Genomic DNA, 14,509 nt, shown 5'->3' on the forward strand with positions numbered 1-14,509 from the left:
CCACTGTATATCATCATGAAACCAGAAGCTTTTTTTTATTAGGAATTATAGGCACCGGCATTCCAAAGGAGCAGAAAAGACTTTTTATGTATGGAACAACAGCCGCCCGGATGCTACTAGCTCAGAGATGGAAAGAAGACAAGGTCCCTACCAGAGAGGAATGGCAAACCAAGCTGATGGATGATGCCGAAATGGCAAAACTGACCGGAAAACTCAGAAACCAAGAGGGCAAAACCTTTATAAAATAATGGGAAAATTTATAAGTTATTTAGGAGACCACTGTAAGCAGATGGAAACACTGGCAAGATTTTGATTTCACGTGTAGTCTAACAAATATCACGGACAATATGGATTGATATAAAATAGTATGGAAGAATATGCAGTTGTAAATGTTCAAAATTGGACCCCATGGAGGGGGTGGGGGTGGGGAGTCACGAGATTCAGAGGAATCTCTGTATATGGCTTTATATTTGGATTTTAATAACCTTGTATTTGTAAAATCAAATAAAAATGTTTTTTAAAAAACAATGCACAGACATAGGTTATTCTGTTGTGGAGATGAACAAGAAGGCTTGGGTGATAATAGCAGAGGAATGCTCCATTTACTAGTTCACAGAGCAGGCAAGGATAAACCTGAGTTGGCTTTAATTCTTGAACTTTTTGCTTGTTTGTAAGTTTCTGTGTTTTTTTTCCAGGCCCTGCCTACGGAAACAACATCTGCAGGAGCTGAAAGTGGCCATGTAGCCCTCACAGACCTGGAAGCCATAATGACCTCTGGAATGCGAGTCTGCAAGTTTCTTCAAGCAAACACAGGGCGGAATTCAGAGAAGCTCCCGCACGCATGGCCACAAAATGCTTCCATGCACACTGGGCTGGGGAGGAGACAAAGCTTACTGACTTCCCCTTCTCATGACTGTGTGTGGATCTCAGCTGCTGGTTTATGTCTGTTTTGAGATGGTACCCGAAGCTCAAAAAGTCCACAGCATTGTCAAAGTTTCAACCAGTCACTGTAGCTGACATTAGCTGCTGACAATGTCTGTCTGCATGCACTGGAGGTGGATTTCTGCACATCAATGCGCAAGAGCAGCCTAGGCTGGGAAGAAGGGAAGTTGGTAAGCAGAACAAGGGACTGCAGTCTTCCATTGTGAAAACCTTAACAAACTAAATCACGGTTAATTAAAAAGTAATTACCCCTTTTAAACCGCCAAGTCTCCCTCTCAAAGAAACTCCATTCCTCAACAGGGCTGGTGACTGAAGCAGAATTCTCAGCCCTTGAATACAACATATAATTCCCAGAGTTCCTTTTGAGAAACCAAGAATGTTAAGTCAATTTAAACCTCGTTTGACTTAATGTGGGGCAGATGTGGTTCAAAAGCCCATGTTCCTTACGGACACCAGCACTAATGGCTTGGAGTTGAGTAACAGAAGAACTGAGGAATTTTCTTAATGAGTGATAATTAAAGGCTGACAAAGGATCCCCGTAAAGGGTGTATTTAGCTAAGTTGCTCGAGACTTAAAGCTGCTATTTAGTCGCTGATTCCCACGTTGGGGGAATGTTGTGCAAGACGTTGGAAATGGCAGGACAGCATTAATAAGCCGGGAGGCAGATGTCTGTGCTTATGGGTGGCTAGGAAATCGGTAGCATTTCTGAAGCTGGCTGCAGAAAATGCCGCTGGCACCCGGCAACAAAGACGTAGCCTGGATGCCTTGCACGTAGCTGGCAATTTGGCTAAATAACTCCCTTATGATGCACTGAAGAGACAGGCTACTACATTTGTTCGGGTCCCATCCAATGACCCCAGAAGTGTAGTATAGGGCGACTAGCATGAAAGGGCTTTTGTGGGAGGGAACTTAAGGCTTCTGTGTGTAATGCCTTCCAGCATGAACTAGATGCTTTCGAGGCCAACCGACCCACAAAGACTCCGTCTCAAGTGGTGAACTTTGGGTGCCGTTTGAGGGCAGCACATTTTGGACTCTTCCACTGATATGGCGAGAGGAGCAGGAAGTTATCTCCATGGCAGCAAGGGAGGCATTTACAGTGGTACCGCGGGTTAAGTACTTAATTCGTTCTGGAGGTCCGTTCTTAACCTGAAACTGTTCTTAACCTGAAGCACCACTTTAGCTAATGGGGCCTCCTGCTGCTGCCACGCCGCCGGAGCATGATTTCTGTTCTCATCCTGAAGCAAAGTTTTTAACCTGAAGCACTATTTCTGAGTTAGCAGAGTCTGTAACCTGAAGCGTATGTAACCTGAAGCGTATGCAACCCGAGGTACCACTGTATTATGCCTGAAGTGTTTCCTCTATGGCACAGGCAGCTAAAGCTTTTATGCCCAAGGGCCAGATTGCCCTGTGGTAACCTCTCAAGGGCCACAAACCAGTGCTGCACAAGGTCGAAAATACTGGTGTAATGAAGTAAGTGTGGCTACCAGTGTTAGAAACTCAGATATATAAGCTGAGCACCAAACAGTTCCTTAAACCAGGGTTGCAATAGCCAAAACAGAATGCCTAGTTCCTATTTTGGGGGCAGACGGTTCGAAGGTCGTATTTTTCAATACGGCTTTTTGTTTCCTGAAATTGCGCAGATAAAATATAACACGTAGAATTCTACAGGATGTGTTGCTAGCGTGTGAAAACAGTCAAGATCCAAGGATCTCCAGAGACGCACCTCCGGATGGTGGAGACGTCAGGTGCCATCCTGGCACCTTCACTTGGTTGTAAGTGGCCGACAACCAGGTACAGAATGCGCCTGGCGAATTCTGAACACTGCACTTCCACAGATACACACACCACAAACCCAAGGTCACACACCGTAGAGCCTAAGGCGACGCCATCTTGTGTAAGCTGCAGCCACTCAAAGAGAAGCTTATGCCGCAGTGCAGATGCCATACAGCAGGCATGGTGAACCTGTGGTCCTCCAGGTGTAGTCTTGTAACACCTGGATGCTCATAGGTTCCTCTCCATAGACACACAGGAGGGTGACTAGACGGGGGAGGCCCTGAGGAGAAAGTTGCTGCCGCTTAGCTCTGGAGGACCTGCCCTCCACCAAGGAATTATTGCCGTGAATATGCCCCTCTTTCAGAGACAGATCTCACAGAGCAGCTCCAACAGGATCCTGTCAACTGCCAACTATCACCAGATATTCTATCCTAGGACAGAGAGAAAGAGAGAGAAAGCAAGCAAGCAAGCAAGCAAGCAAGCAAGCAAGGGGACTACAGATCCTCTCCACCAGCTCAAAGGTCAGCAACCTTTGGTTCCTCCTCTCCTCGAACTCTTTGCATTCCAGCTGCTCATTGCAAGAGCTCTGTACCTAAGACACAGCACATGAACTTAGGTTTTTCCTCCTCCCTCCCAGTCCTTTTTTCCTTTTGTGTCATGCCCCGGAGACTTTTAAGACTAGGGGTAGGGACTGTCCTGCCACTGACATTCGTGAGCTGCTCTGCACAGTCTTTTCCAGCCGAGCAGGAAAGTGACCATTCTGCAAATAAATAGACCTATTTCATATATGTATCACATATTAGAAAACTGCACCACTGGCAGCTGGGGACTCTAATGTTTCAGGTGTTGGCACGCTAGAAAACATTAGTGTTGAGTCTTGTCCCTGGTGAAGAAGTAAATCATGGCTATGGGACCTTCTTGCTTTAGTAGGTGACAATGTCCCTTCCAACCTGATTCTTTTGCTTTTCCACAGCTTGGTTTCTGTGTGTGTTTTAGTCCAAGCAGAGAGCAGGTCCCAGGATATGGCTCAAGAAAACTAGTCACCTCCGTAATTCACAAAGCACCCTGTTCCTCAGAGGCCCAAATCACAGCTGAAACTTTAGGCTGCATTAAGCTCTACCTAGAAGCTGTGCAGAAGATTCTCCTCTGGATTTGACATGTCCTATCTTGCTCCATTTACAGCATGCAAGTATGCTGCTGCTGCTATAGTCATTTCCGTAGCTCTTTACGTTGACTGTAATCTTCCTTTCTTTGATTCTCTGATTCTCTGAAAACATGATATGTCAGAGAGCCTAGCTTATTGTTACATGCAAACAAGGACTTATGTGTGTGTTGTGGTCAATGTCAGAATTTGGTAAATGCTGGCATTAACCAGTAACTCTTAAGATTTTTAACGGCCCAACTGTAAACACCAGAAACATCTGTGGGTGTGCAGCTTGTGTTTTTTTGACATTCGTATCCATGGCATGAGAAGCGTCCTTTGAACAACTAAACGATGGGAAAACAAGCATGACATTTGGATACCCTGACGGGTTCAACATTTACTGGCAAAAGTCAGAAATTGCTGGCGTTTTGCTCTTCAGATATTAAGAATGACTGGAAATGGGAACATCTCTTGCTATGAGTCACAACAATCTGCACACACGCAGACACATTTGAGCACACACACACACACACACAGCACACAACCCATAATCCAGACCACCGTGTGAAGAAACAGAGAAGCAAGTGTCTTGTAGAAATGTGTTTACTGAGAAAAGGATGCCCCACTCCTTCACAGGGGAAGCTTTTCTCCCTTTGGCAGTGGTTGCATTCAAGTGATCACAGCCAACTCCTGATGAAATTTCAGATGAACAAGCAGTTGCATGTTAACTACAACTGTGATATTGATCCCCCTTTGAACCGGGAGAAGATTTGCATTTCGGGTCTGCAGCTTGTGAAGCCCAGCCAGCCCAACAGGGAACCTAGCCTGTAACTGGGGCTCTCCTGGGGTCCTCGTCTATAAATAGCCAAAGCTAATTTACAAATGAGAGTCTTAAATCCATCTGTAAAACCAAAAACAACTGCAAACAAGTGTAAAAATACAACAACAATAACCCTACACATTGCAGACAGTGTTCTGCATTCTGTCCTCCCTTAAGAACACCCAGGCATGGCACCAGTAGAAACAGAAGCTCAAAAGTGCTTTTTTAGTGTGCAAACACTCCAAGCTTTTGTCCAGAGTTTGTTGGTCAACATCAAACCACAGCCACAGCTCCCGTGTAAAATTATGCACGGGGAAGGCGACTGCAATTCTCAGGATGCAGCAGTTTGTCGGAGCAAGGCTGAAGGCAGAAGGTGAGGAGGAAATTCAGAGAAGGGGTGGAGGGAAGAGATAAAGAAAGAGTGAAAGGGGGACAAAAAAAGCACAGGAGAAAAGGACTTAAGTGCTCCAGCAGACAGCTGATCCTGCTAAACGTTTTGCCTTACAAGGCAATGAGTAAAATTACTGCGTATACAGTGCGCCTTTTAATATACAAAACAAAAAAAAAGGCCTTCACATCACTATGCCTAATGTGAAAGGAATGCTCAAGACCAAGAGGAAGTAGCTGAAAGAAAGCTAGGGTGTTTCGGGGCTAGAGCCCAGGGCCTGCAAGGCTGTGAAGCTCAGTGGGTGGAGCACACACTTTTGCCTGCAAAAGATGCGACCCAGGTTCAGTCCCTGCCATCCTCAGAAAGGGATGGGAGCCCTGCACCCTGTCTGATCCCCGGCAGAGCGGCTGCCGGTCAGTGTAGCCAAAACGTAGCTAGGTGGATCAATGGTCTGACTCTGTATAAGGCAGCTTCCTAGGCATGAATTCAAATCCCTTCAGACATACGTCTACCCTCGAGCAAGCTGCATCTCCTTGGCCTCATTTTCCCATCTGTAAAATGGGAATAGCAGTGACCTAACCGGCGGGAATAGCGAAGCATTCTGCACTTTGTAAAAAGAAAAGCTACTGGAAGGCTCAATCATAAACGGAGCCTAGCTCACCAAGTTAGGTTCTGGCTCCTGCATTCAAATCCCACACCCTTCAACCAGCTAAGTTGCCTCGGTACAATTCCTTACATGACTATTTCCAGTTGCGTCAGAGCTATGAGTAAAGAGGACGAAGTAATGAAAGAAGGGAGGGAAGCAGGAAAAAGAAAACAAAAGGAATTGGAGGATAATTTGGGAGAGAAGGAAGACGATGAAAGAGTAACACCTAAGTTAGAAAGCAGGCAGGGCCAACTAAGGCAGAAAGGAGCAAACTCAAAAGGGGGCAGTGGCGAGAGAAGCAAAGGAGGTCCTGCAAAACTGAGCCAGGCCCAGCCCAGCCAGCCAGGTGTGTGTACCTTTTTCCGGTGTGGGTCGTTCTTGGCAAGGCAGGACCTCTGGAGGGACAGGTAGCCTCCGATCACCTGGATCTCCTCGGCCGTAGGGTAGCGTTTCTTCATGGGCGCCGCAGCCGGGGAAGTGTCGCTCTCGATGCCGTTCTCCACCACGGACACAGGTGCGGCCGGGGCCTTGCGAGGGTTGATGGTGATGGTGTTGCCGCTGCGGCGCTGCACGGCCGGGTGGGGGGACGAGGCGCGGGCCAAGCCCCCCACCCGGACGTCCTCCTTGGCGACACCGCTCCCCACACCACGCCTCATGGCCTCTGCAGCCTCGGGCGGCTCTTCCTCCGCGTCTGGGAGAAGCGAGGAGCAGGAAGTGGGGGCTGGGGGCTTGACAGCAGACAGAGAAGGGCTGGCTTCCTGCTTGAGTTCTGGGGGTGGGGAGGACGGGGCCCGGCGCGGAACGACCACAAAGGAGTTCCGAGAGTGCAGGCGCAGGTTGGCCAAGGCTTTGCCCTGGACATCGTCCTCAGCCACAGGAGCCGGCGGGGGGGCCGGTTGGATCTCAAAAGCGGCCTCTGAATCTACACTGTCCTTCCTGGGGCTTCTCTCTGGCGACGCAGCCTCCCGCCCCCAGCTCCTCCCGGTCGGGGAGCGCCTGGGAGGGCTGTCCGGCCAGCCTTCGCCGCTGCTCGATTTGGATTCAAACTGGCTGCGATAGGATGCCACAGTGTAGGGAACAGGCGGGCTCAATCCGGGAAGGTCGCGCGGAGGGCTGCTGTCGAAGTGCTTCCGGGTCGGGCTGGGGTCCGCTGCCACCCGGGCCGGCCTCCTTGCCATGTAGCTGCTTTCCGTTAGGTTCTCGGTACTCAGTGACCGCACCGGGCGCGGAGACACCGACCCGATGTTGCCACCCTCCTGGCTGAAGTGGCTCAGCAGTTTGCTGACCCTCCCTCGGTGCTGCTCGGGCAGCGAGCCCCGGCTTTCGGCCCGGCCGACTGAATTGAGATCTTCCACGCTGCGGCTCAAGGCCGACTTGACGATGAAGACCTCCCCGGCGCGGATCTCGGTCACGCTACCCCCGCGCCGAGCCAGCAGCTCGTTGAGAGATTCCACGCTCCCCGATTTGGTTTCGCCCGTTTGCCGGCTGCTGGCCAGCTGCGCCGGCGGTGCCCCCGGGACCGTCTCGATGATGATGACGTTGTCGGCACGCAAGGTGCGGACGCCCGGGATCTGCCCGTAGAGGTCAACAATCTGCTTGGCTTTGGCGTTGGCGAGGTCGCTTTCGGACTCCTTGTAGCGCCGCTTCTCCAGCTGGATGAATGGGTTTTGGTGGATGGGGCCGATCTTCTCCTGCAGCACCGAACTCTCCGGCTCCCCCTCCTGGCAGGGCTGCGGAGCGCTGGAAGCCGGAGCTGCGCCGCTCTCGGTCCCTCCTGGCCCCCCAGACTCGGAGAAAGAGGTGCCGGAGCCCTGCTTGGCCCGGCGTCTTTCGATGATCTCCCGCTTCCAGGCGGGCATTTTGGCCATGCGGTCTTGCTGCTCTCGCTCCCGCCGGCGGGTCTCCTCCTCCTCCTTGCGCCGGCGCTCCAGGAGCTGGAGCTTCCACTCCGGCAGAGCCGAAGCCGAAGAAGACATCTTCGCCTGAGGAGCTCGGGGAGGGAAACCTGGGAAAGAAGGAGGGAATGTGAGAAGAAGGGAAAATCCAGGGATGAGAAAGAAGAGGAGGAAGAGGGAGGGAGAGCAAGTTGGGGAAAGTGAAAGACTCTGAGGAGGAGGAAGAGTGATAAAGAGGAATAAAGAGGGAAGCGAAGGAGGAAAAGAGGAGGGGGGAGAAGGAAGGAGAGCGAATAGCAGAATGGGAGTAGATAGGAAAAGGCTTGTGAGAGGGAGAGAAAGGGAATGGGGATGTGATTGAAGGAGGGAGGGGGGAAGGCATGAAGGGAAAGGGAGGCAGGAAGGAGTTGGAATTGCCGGGAGGAAAGAGGGCTGGGAAAGAAGGAAGGGGGAGCAAGACAGAAAACGATGAAGAAGAAAATGGAGGAACTTGGGAAGGAAAGATAACTGTGAGGGTCAGTTCAGGAAGGGGCGTGGAAATGAAAAGCCCTCTTTCGAGGAGCTCCACCTGGGAGTTGCCTTCTTTCCCTGCACGCAACCCACTCAATTTTTTTCCGGCTCACACCCAGACACACACCGCACACCATATGCCGCCTCCTCTGCCTTGGGGCGGTGACAGCTCTCCACGTGGATCTCTTCACGCAAGGAGCTCAGGCGCCACACCACTGACGGAAGGAGCCGAGGAGAAAGGGGGTGGGCAGTGTGGCATGCTGCAGCCATAGTTTTGTAGAGGAGGCCAGAGTGGTTAAAGAGATGGGGAAGAGGATCTCCCCCCTGGAGAGCCTGATTCATAATAAGGTAGCTCCTATGTACCACTGTTCTGAAACCCCACTCAATGGCTATTAATGCTGCAGGTGTGCTTTTTAATTCTTAATGGTGACAGGCAGTAATAAACCAGGGGTGGTGAAATTATTCCAGGTTGTTTAATCCAGATTTAAACAGTGGCACAGACTAATCTGAAGAGGCAAGCGTGTGCACAGGCTAAGGGGCTGACAGGCCATCCTCCTTACTTGATCTAAATTAAAACATGCAGGTCTTGCGGTTTTTGTACCGAGTAGTGGAAACTAATCTCAGATAACAGGGATATAGTTTGGGGGGGGGCAATATTTTTGGCTCCCAATTTGGGGGTGGGGGAGGGAATTCTTTTCATCTGAACCTGAGGAGGGGAATGGTTCGGGTTCAGAAGGTCACCAAGGACCCATGCGATTGGCAACGGGGGGGGGGGTAGGGGGGAGATTAATATTATCGACAGGAAGTAAGTTGTAATTAAATAACTGGGATAAAATAAATCCTGAACAGCTCCAATTTCTCCTGCCTGTTGGCAGAAACTGATCAGGATGCCCCCCAGTGGATGACTGAAAAGGAAAAGTGGGTTTGTGGGGCTGCAAGAGGCCGCGTGGAAATGAGATAAAATTAAATATCGAATTTACCAGAGTCCGAATGCGAGAATTTCAAGCGATTCCAGGAGTTTAAATCCAGCAACGATGGAGGTGCCGAGTTGACTTTGGTACCTAACTCCTCCTCTTAAAAGTTCCTAACTGGGTCAGGAAGCCAGGATCCCTGATGAGGAAATCAGCACAAAGCCCAAGGCGGTGGGGCGGGGGGGGGGGGGAGATGGGCTCAAATCTCCAGCTGGAAACCCAGAAGTCCAAAAGGATGGAGAGAGGTGGCTGGATGTCTGTAGAACAAGAATTTCTTAATATTCAGAAAATCCCGAGAATTCAGCAGTCCGGGAGCTCGGGAGGAAAGAGGATTATAGACATCAAAAATAAATAATTAAAATGGTGGAGCGTTCCAATAAGTCGACAGAACCCAGGAGTCCGGTGAGGAACCAAGAGATCAAAGGAGCCTTTTTTTTTTTAAAAGACAGCGGTAGAGATAATGTATTTCAGTATCTGCAGAGAATCAAAGTGCCCGAGAATTGGAAGGGGAAAAGCAATGAATTTCGAGATCAAAAGAATCCTTTCTTCTCCCCCGCTCCACCTTCTGTGGAATTTCTTCACGGCTCCGTTAGAACCCAGGCGTCCGAGAAGGCAGGAGGGTCGTCCGCTCCGAAATCAGAACCCAGATCCGGAGCGGCGGCTTGTCCTCAAGACGCCAAGGGGGGGGGGGAAGCCACCTCCAGTGCTCGGAGGACCCGGAGGAGAAAGGGTATTCCGACGATACGCAAAAACACGCGAGGAGAGTCTCAATCCAGCTAGGTCCTAGAGGTTTGGGGCAGGCGGCAGGCTGGATCCCTCGCTTGGCCCATGATCCCCGGGAGCGTGGCTGAGCGCGGGCGGAGCTGGTCCTCTGCTTGGCGGTAGATTTCAGCAGCAGATCTCTTTTTCCTCCTTTCCCCAAGCCGAGGGGAAGGGAGGGCAGATCCAAGCGGGTCTGAGTCAGGATTGTTGCTGGGCGGAGGGGAGGAAGGGGGTTTGGTTAGTTCCCTTTTTTTGAAAAAAACAAACCCTCCTCTTTCCTCCTCCCTCTGCTTCTTTCCGAGAAGTTTTCGGGATCGGAGCGACAGAGCGAGGCAGAGGAGAGAGAGAGAGAGAGAAATCCCTCTCAATCTCTTCTCACATCCGCTTCTTCTAATCCTCCGACGAGCTCCACCTCCAGACCCATTGCTCAAATCCTTTAACCCAGGAAGGCAGGAGGGCGGGGATGGGGGGGGGGGGAGAGAGAAAGAGAAAAAAGAAAGGGTGGAAAAAAAGAAGGGGAAGAGAAAATATTTTAAAAAAAAGGAAAGAGAGGAAAAAAGCGAGGGATGGAGGAAGGGGAAGGGGGAAGAAGATGGGGGTCTTTGTGTATAAACAGAAGGGGAGGACAATGAAGAGGGGCGGGGCTTGGCAGGCAGCAGATAACTGGGGAGGGGGGCGCGGCTGGCGGCGGCTCAAGGCAGGAAGGGAGGAGCTGCCTCGCGGAGAGTCTTGGGCTGCAGAGATTTCCCGTTCAGGAGCGCGGGAGGCCACGCCGTGGATGGGAACCTCCTCCTCCTCCAGAAGAGAGGGTGGTCCGCCCCGCCGAGTTGGGCCTGCTCAAGCGTGGGAGCCTATAGTTAGAGCTCAGCTCCTTTCCTTGCCTTCCCCGCCTCCCCATGGAGCACATTTTCCTCGCCCCCCCTACCCCCCGCATGTAGAATAGAAGCCCTCCCTCTGCAACGAAGCGTTTCTTTGGTGAGGTTTTTAGGTTGGTGCGGTGCACCTTAAATCGGCGCTAATTGCGCCTGGACGCAGTATTTACTTCCGAGTAGACCCCTTTCTCCCCCCCCCCCGTAGCACCTGACGTTGCTATTCGTAGCATCAAGTTTGTTTGTTGATAATTTAATTATTTTAAAAGCATCATGCTAAAGAGCTCTCTCCCACTCCCAGACCCTTGGGCAAAACAGAAACACACACATACACAAACACTGAGATTGAGCCCTGCAGGGTTTATGAAATGAATGGATTCTGAATCCCTGTTTCAGTGGCTTGTCCGCCTTAGGCTGTTGGGCCAGACACCTGTTACACGGTGCAGTCCGTAAGCTGTGAGCGCTGCTATCTGCTGCCGAGACCACGTAACGCCGGTCTTGAAAGACCTATATTGGCCCCCAGTACGTTTCCGAGCACAATTCAAAGTGTTGGTGCTGACCTTTAAAGCCCTAAGCGGCCTTGGCCCAGTATACCTGAAGGAGCGTCTCCACCCCCAGCGTTCAGCCCAGACAGTGAGGTCCAGCTCCGAGGACCTTCTGGCAGTTCCCTCACTGCGAGAAGTGAGGTTACAGGGAATCAGACAGAGGGCCTTCTCGGTAGTGGTGCCCACCCTGTGGAACGCCCTCCCATCAGACATCAAAGAGATAAACAAATATCTGACTTTTAGAAGACATCTGAAGGCAGCCCTGTTTAGGGAAGTTTTTTATGTCTGACGTTTTAATGCATTTTTAATCTTTTGTTGGAAGCCACACAGAGTGGCTGGGGAAACCCAGCCAGATTGGCGGGGTACAAATAAATTATTATTATTACTCCTACTGCTGCTGCTATTACCTGCTTGTAACCGGTAGGGAACCTCCAGCTTGTGGGTTAGATTCGGGTCCCAAGTTAGGCCTGCAAAATTATTTCCTGCAAATGGTGCCCACATACCGCACAACTGTCAGGTGTGTGTCAGGCACAGATGCTGCTGGATTGGATCCAGATAACTCCCTCGTGCCGCCAGCCCCTGGAGAAGGCAGAGTTGAAGTCACAGCCCCATAGCTGATGGGTGCAGAGTTCAAGCCTGTGGGTCAGCTGTGAGTTAACTCATCTGCGTAGGTCAGCGTTTCCCAGCTGTTTTCAGACTACAACTCCCATCATCCTTAGCTAGCAAGACCAATGGTCAGGGATGATGGGACTTGTAGTCCGAAAAACAGCTGGAGACCCAAGTTTGGGAAACACTGGCATAGCCCTTCAGAAAGCACCATTTCTTTATTCATTTATGTTTTAAGGAATTTATATACTGCTCAACTACCACACTAAGCGAGCGATTTACAAAGGTATAATACAAAAAAGTAAACATCAGTTGAAATGATAAAACCAAGCTTCAATTAACATGCCTGCTGGAATTTTAAAAAAGTATTGAGTAGGTGCCAGATGTTTGACAGGGTTGGCGGCTTGTCTGACCTCAGCCGGAAGGAAGTTTCATGAATTTGGGTCCACAGTACTGTACCCACAGCTCGGGGAGAATATGAGCCATGCATCCCAGACATTGGGGACCACTAACAGTGAGAAATACCTCAGCAATCTGGCTGGGATATAAGGCATTAGGTGGTCCTTGAGGTATCCTCAAGGACCAAATTATTAAGGGCCTTGTAAATTAATACAAAGGGACGCGGGTGGCGCTGTGGGTTAAACCACAGAACCTAGGACTTGCTGATCAGAAGGTCAGCGGTTCAAATCCCCGCGACGGGGTGAGCTTCCGTTGCTCGGTCCCTGCTCGTGCCAACCTAGCAGTTCGAAAGCACGTCAAAGTGCAAGTAGATAAATAGGTACAGCTCTGGCAGGAAGGTAAACGGTGTTTCCATGCGCTGCTCTGGTTTGCCAGAAGCGGCTTAGTCATGCTGGCCACATAACCTGGAAACTACGCCGGCTCCCTCAGCCAATAAAGCGAGATGAGCGCCGCAACCCCAGAGTCGGTCATGACTGGACCTAATGGTTAGGGGTCCCTTTACCTTTACCTAAATTAATACAGGAACCTTGAACCTGGCCCAGTAGTTGTCAAGTCAGGCTGTGCAGACTTTTGAGCACTGGAGTTGTGGGCTGGTGATAAACAACCGTCTACCTGCAGTGTTTTGCACCAGCTGCAGCTTGTGCACCAAGCCAAAGGGTAGCCCCACACAGAATGCATTGCAGTAGTCTAGTCTTGAGGTTCCAGCGCATGGCTCATGAGGCTGCGTTCCTTCAGCTTATAGTTTAGCAACGCATGGTGCAGTCCTACGCATGGATGGTGAGGTAGGATTACATCAGGCATGTCTAAAGTCCGTATTGGGGCCTAGTCCGGGCTGCCGGGTGATTTAATCCAGCCCCCGTGGCAGTATATGTCCTGGGGTATAAAAAAAGATCAACAACTTCAATCCTAAAAAAGCTCTCAACAACTTTGGTCGGCCCTCACATGTTCACTACATCAAATCTGGCCCTCTTTGAAAAAAGTTTGGGCACCCCTGGTTTACATGATAAATGTGGGAGCTTGGCTGATGAAAATTGCGAGGATCTGTGCTTTGGATCCATGTTTTTGTTTGTTGTACCAGAGCTACAAAGCATCTCTGTCTCATACACTGAGGACGCAAGCTGTGATTTAAGGCACCTGACGGCAAAATGAGCTTTCACGCTTCACATGTTTGTTTTTGCACTAGAGTATTGCCACCAAGAGCTGAGGCTGGAGTTTTCTTAAGGGTGTTCACCCATTCCATTCAGCAAGTGTAAAATCCGTGTGCCTGTGTACACAAATAGCTGTACACTCATAGTTATTTACAAGCAGAGCTACACATGTGGACAGTCTGTGCAGACAATAGTTGAGGTGTACAAATCAACAAGAGTATACCTTTTTCACATAAGCACTTGCACATGTATACCTGTGTAGAGTTTGTTGTGTGAACAAGCCTCTTCTGTGACTCTGGTTTCCAAAGACCCAGTGCTGCCTTTTGGCCCCAGTGTTGTGTGTAACTGTCTGCTACAGACAATACACTGGCATGAGCAAGCTCTTCTTGTTGTTGCTGTTTAGTCGTTTAGTCATGTCTGACTCTTCGTGACCCCATGGACCAGATCACGCCAGGCACTCCTATCTTCCTCTGCCTCCTGCAGTTTGGTCAAACTCATGCTGGTAGCTTCAAGAACACTGTCCAACCATCTCGTCCTCTGTCGTCCCCTTCTCCTTGTGCCCTCCATCTTTCCCAACATCAGGGTCTTTTCCAGGGAGTCTTCTCTTCTCAGCTTCAGGATCTGTCCTTCCAGTGAGCACTCAGGGCTGATTTCCTTAAGAATGGATAGGTTTGATCTTCTTGCAGTCCATGAGACTCTCAAGAGTCTCCTCCAGCACCATAATTCTAAAGCATCAATTCTTCGGCGATCAGCCTTCTTTATGGTCCAGCTCTCACTTCCATATATCACTACTGGGAAAAAAGAAAAGCTTCTCTAGCTCACAGAATAAATCTGTTTATTTTTTAAGGGGCCAGAATACTCTTTCTTGTTCCTGACAAGAACAACTTCTTACTGTACTAACTTCAGAGAGAAATATACACACCAGCTGCAGGGTGTCATTATACCTATATTTGTGGCCAGATATTTCATTGGAGGCTCCCATACACCAAACTCTTGGGGTTAAAAGTCTCTGCTCTTGATGCTTAGCATTA

The 14,509-nt window shown here is 50.1% G+C and overlaps 1 protein-coding gene and 1 long non-coding RNA gene across 2 annotated transcripts in view; one reads left to right on the top strand and one right to left on the bottom strand.

The window, feature by feature from the left end:
• Positions 1 to 1,201, top strand: part of LOC310671094 — a 37,637-nt gene extending 36,436 nt beyond the window's left edge. Inside the window, exon 2 of the long non-coding RNA XR_014507774.1 lies at positions 696 to 1,201. This is a non-coding gene — a long non-coding RNA (uncharacterized lncRNA). The remainder of the gene's footprint in view (positions 1 to 695) is intronic.
• The window catches only part of PPP1R18 (protein phosphatase 1 regulatory subunit 18), a 45,892-nt gene extending 35,081 nt beyond the window's left edge, over positions 1 to 10,811 (bottom strand). The window contains exons 1-2 of the mRNA XM_083425563.1: positions 9,099 to 10,811; positions 6,070 to 7,718 (exon numbers count right to left, since the gene is read on the bottom strand). Of these exons, the coding sequence (XP_083281689.1) occupies positions 6,070 to 7,689 (1,620 nt within the window). The 5' untranslated portion in view covers positions 7,690 to 7,718; positions 9,099 to 10,811. The remainder of the gene's footprint in view (positions 1 to 6,069; positions 7,719 to 9,098) is intronic.
• Positions 10,812 to 14,509: the final 3,698 nt, after the last annotated feature.

This window comes from Podarcis tiliguerta (assembly GCF_965153285.1).
Source record: "Podarcis tiliguerta genome assembly, chromosome: 2".
NCBI classification, from domain to species: domain Eukaryota; kingdom Metazoa; phylum Chordata; class Lepidosauria; order Squamata; family Lacertidae; genus Podarcis; species Podarcis tiliguerta.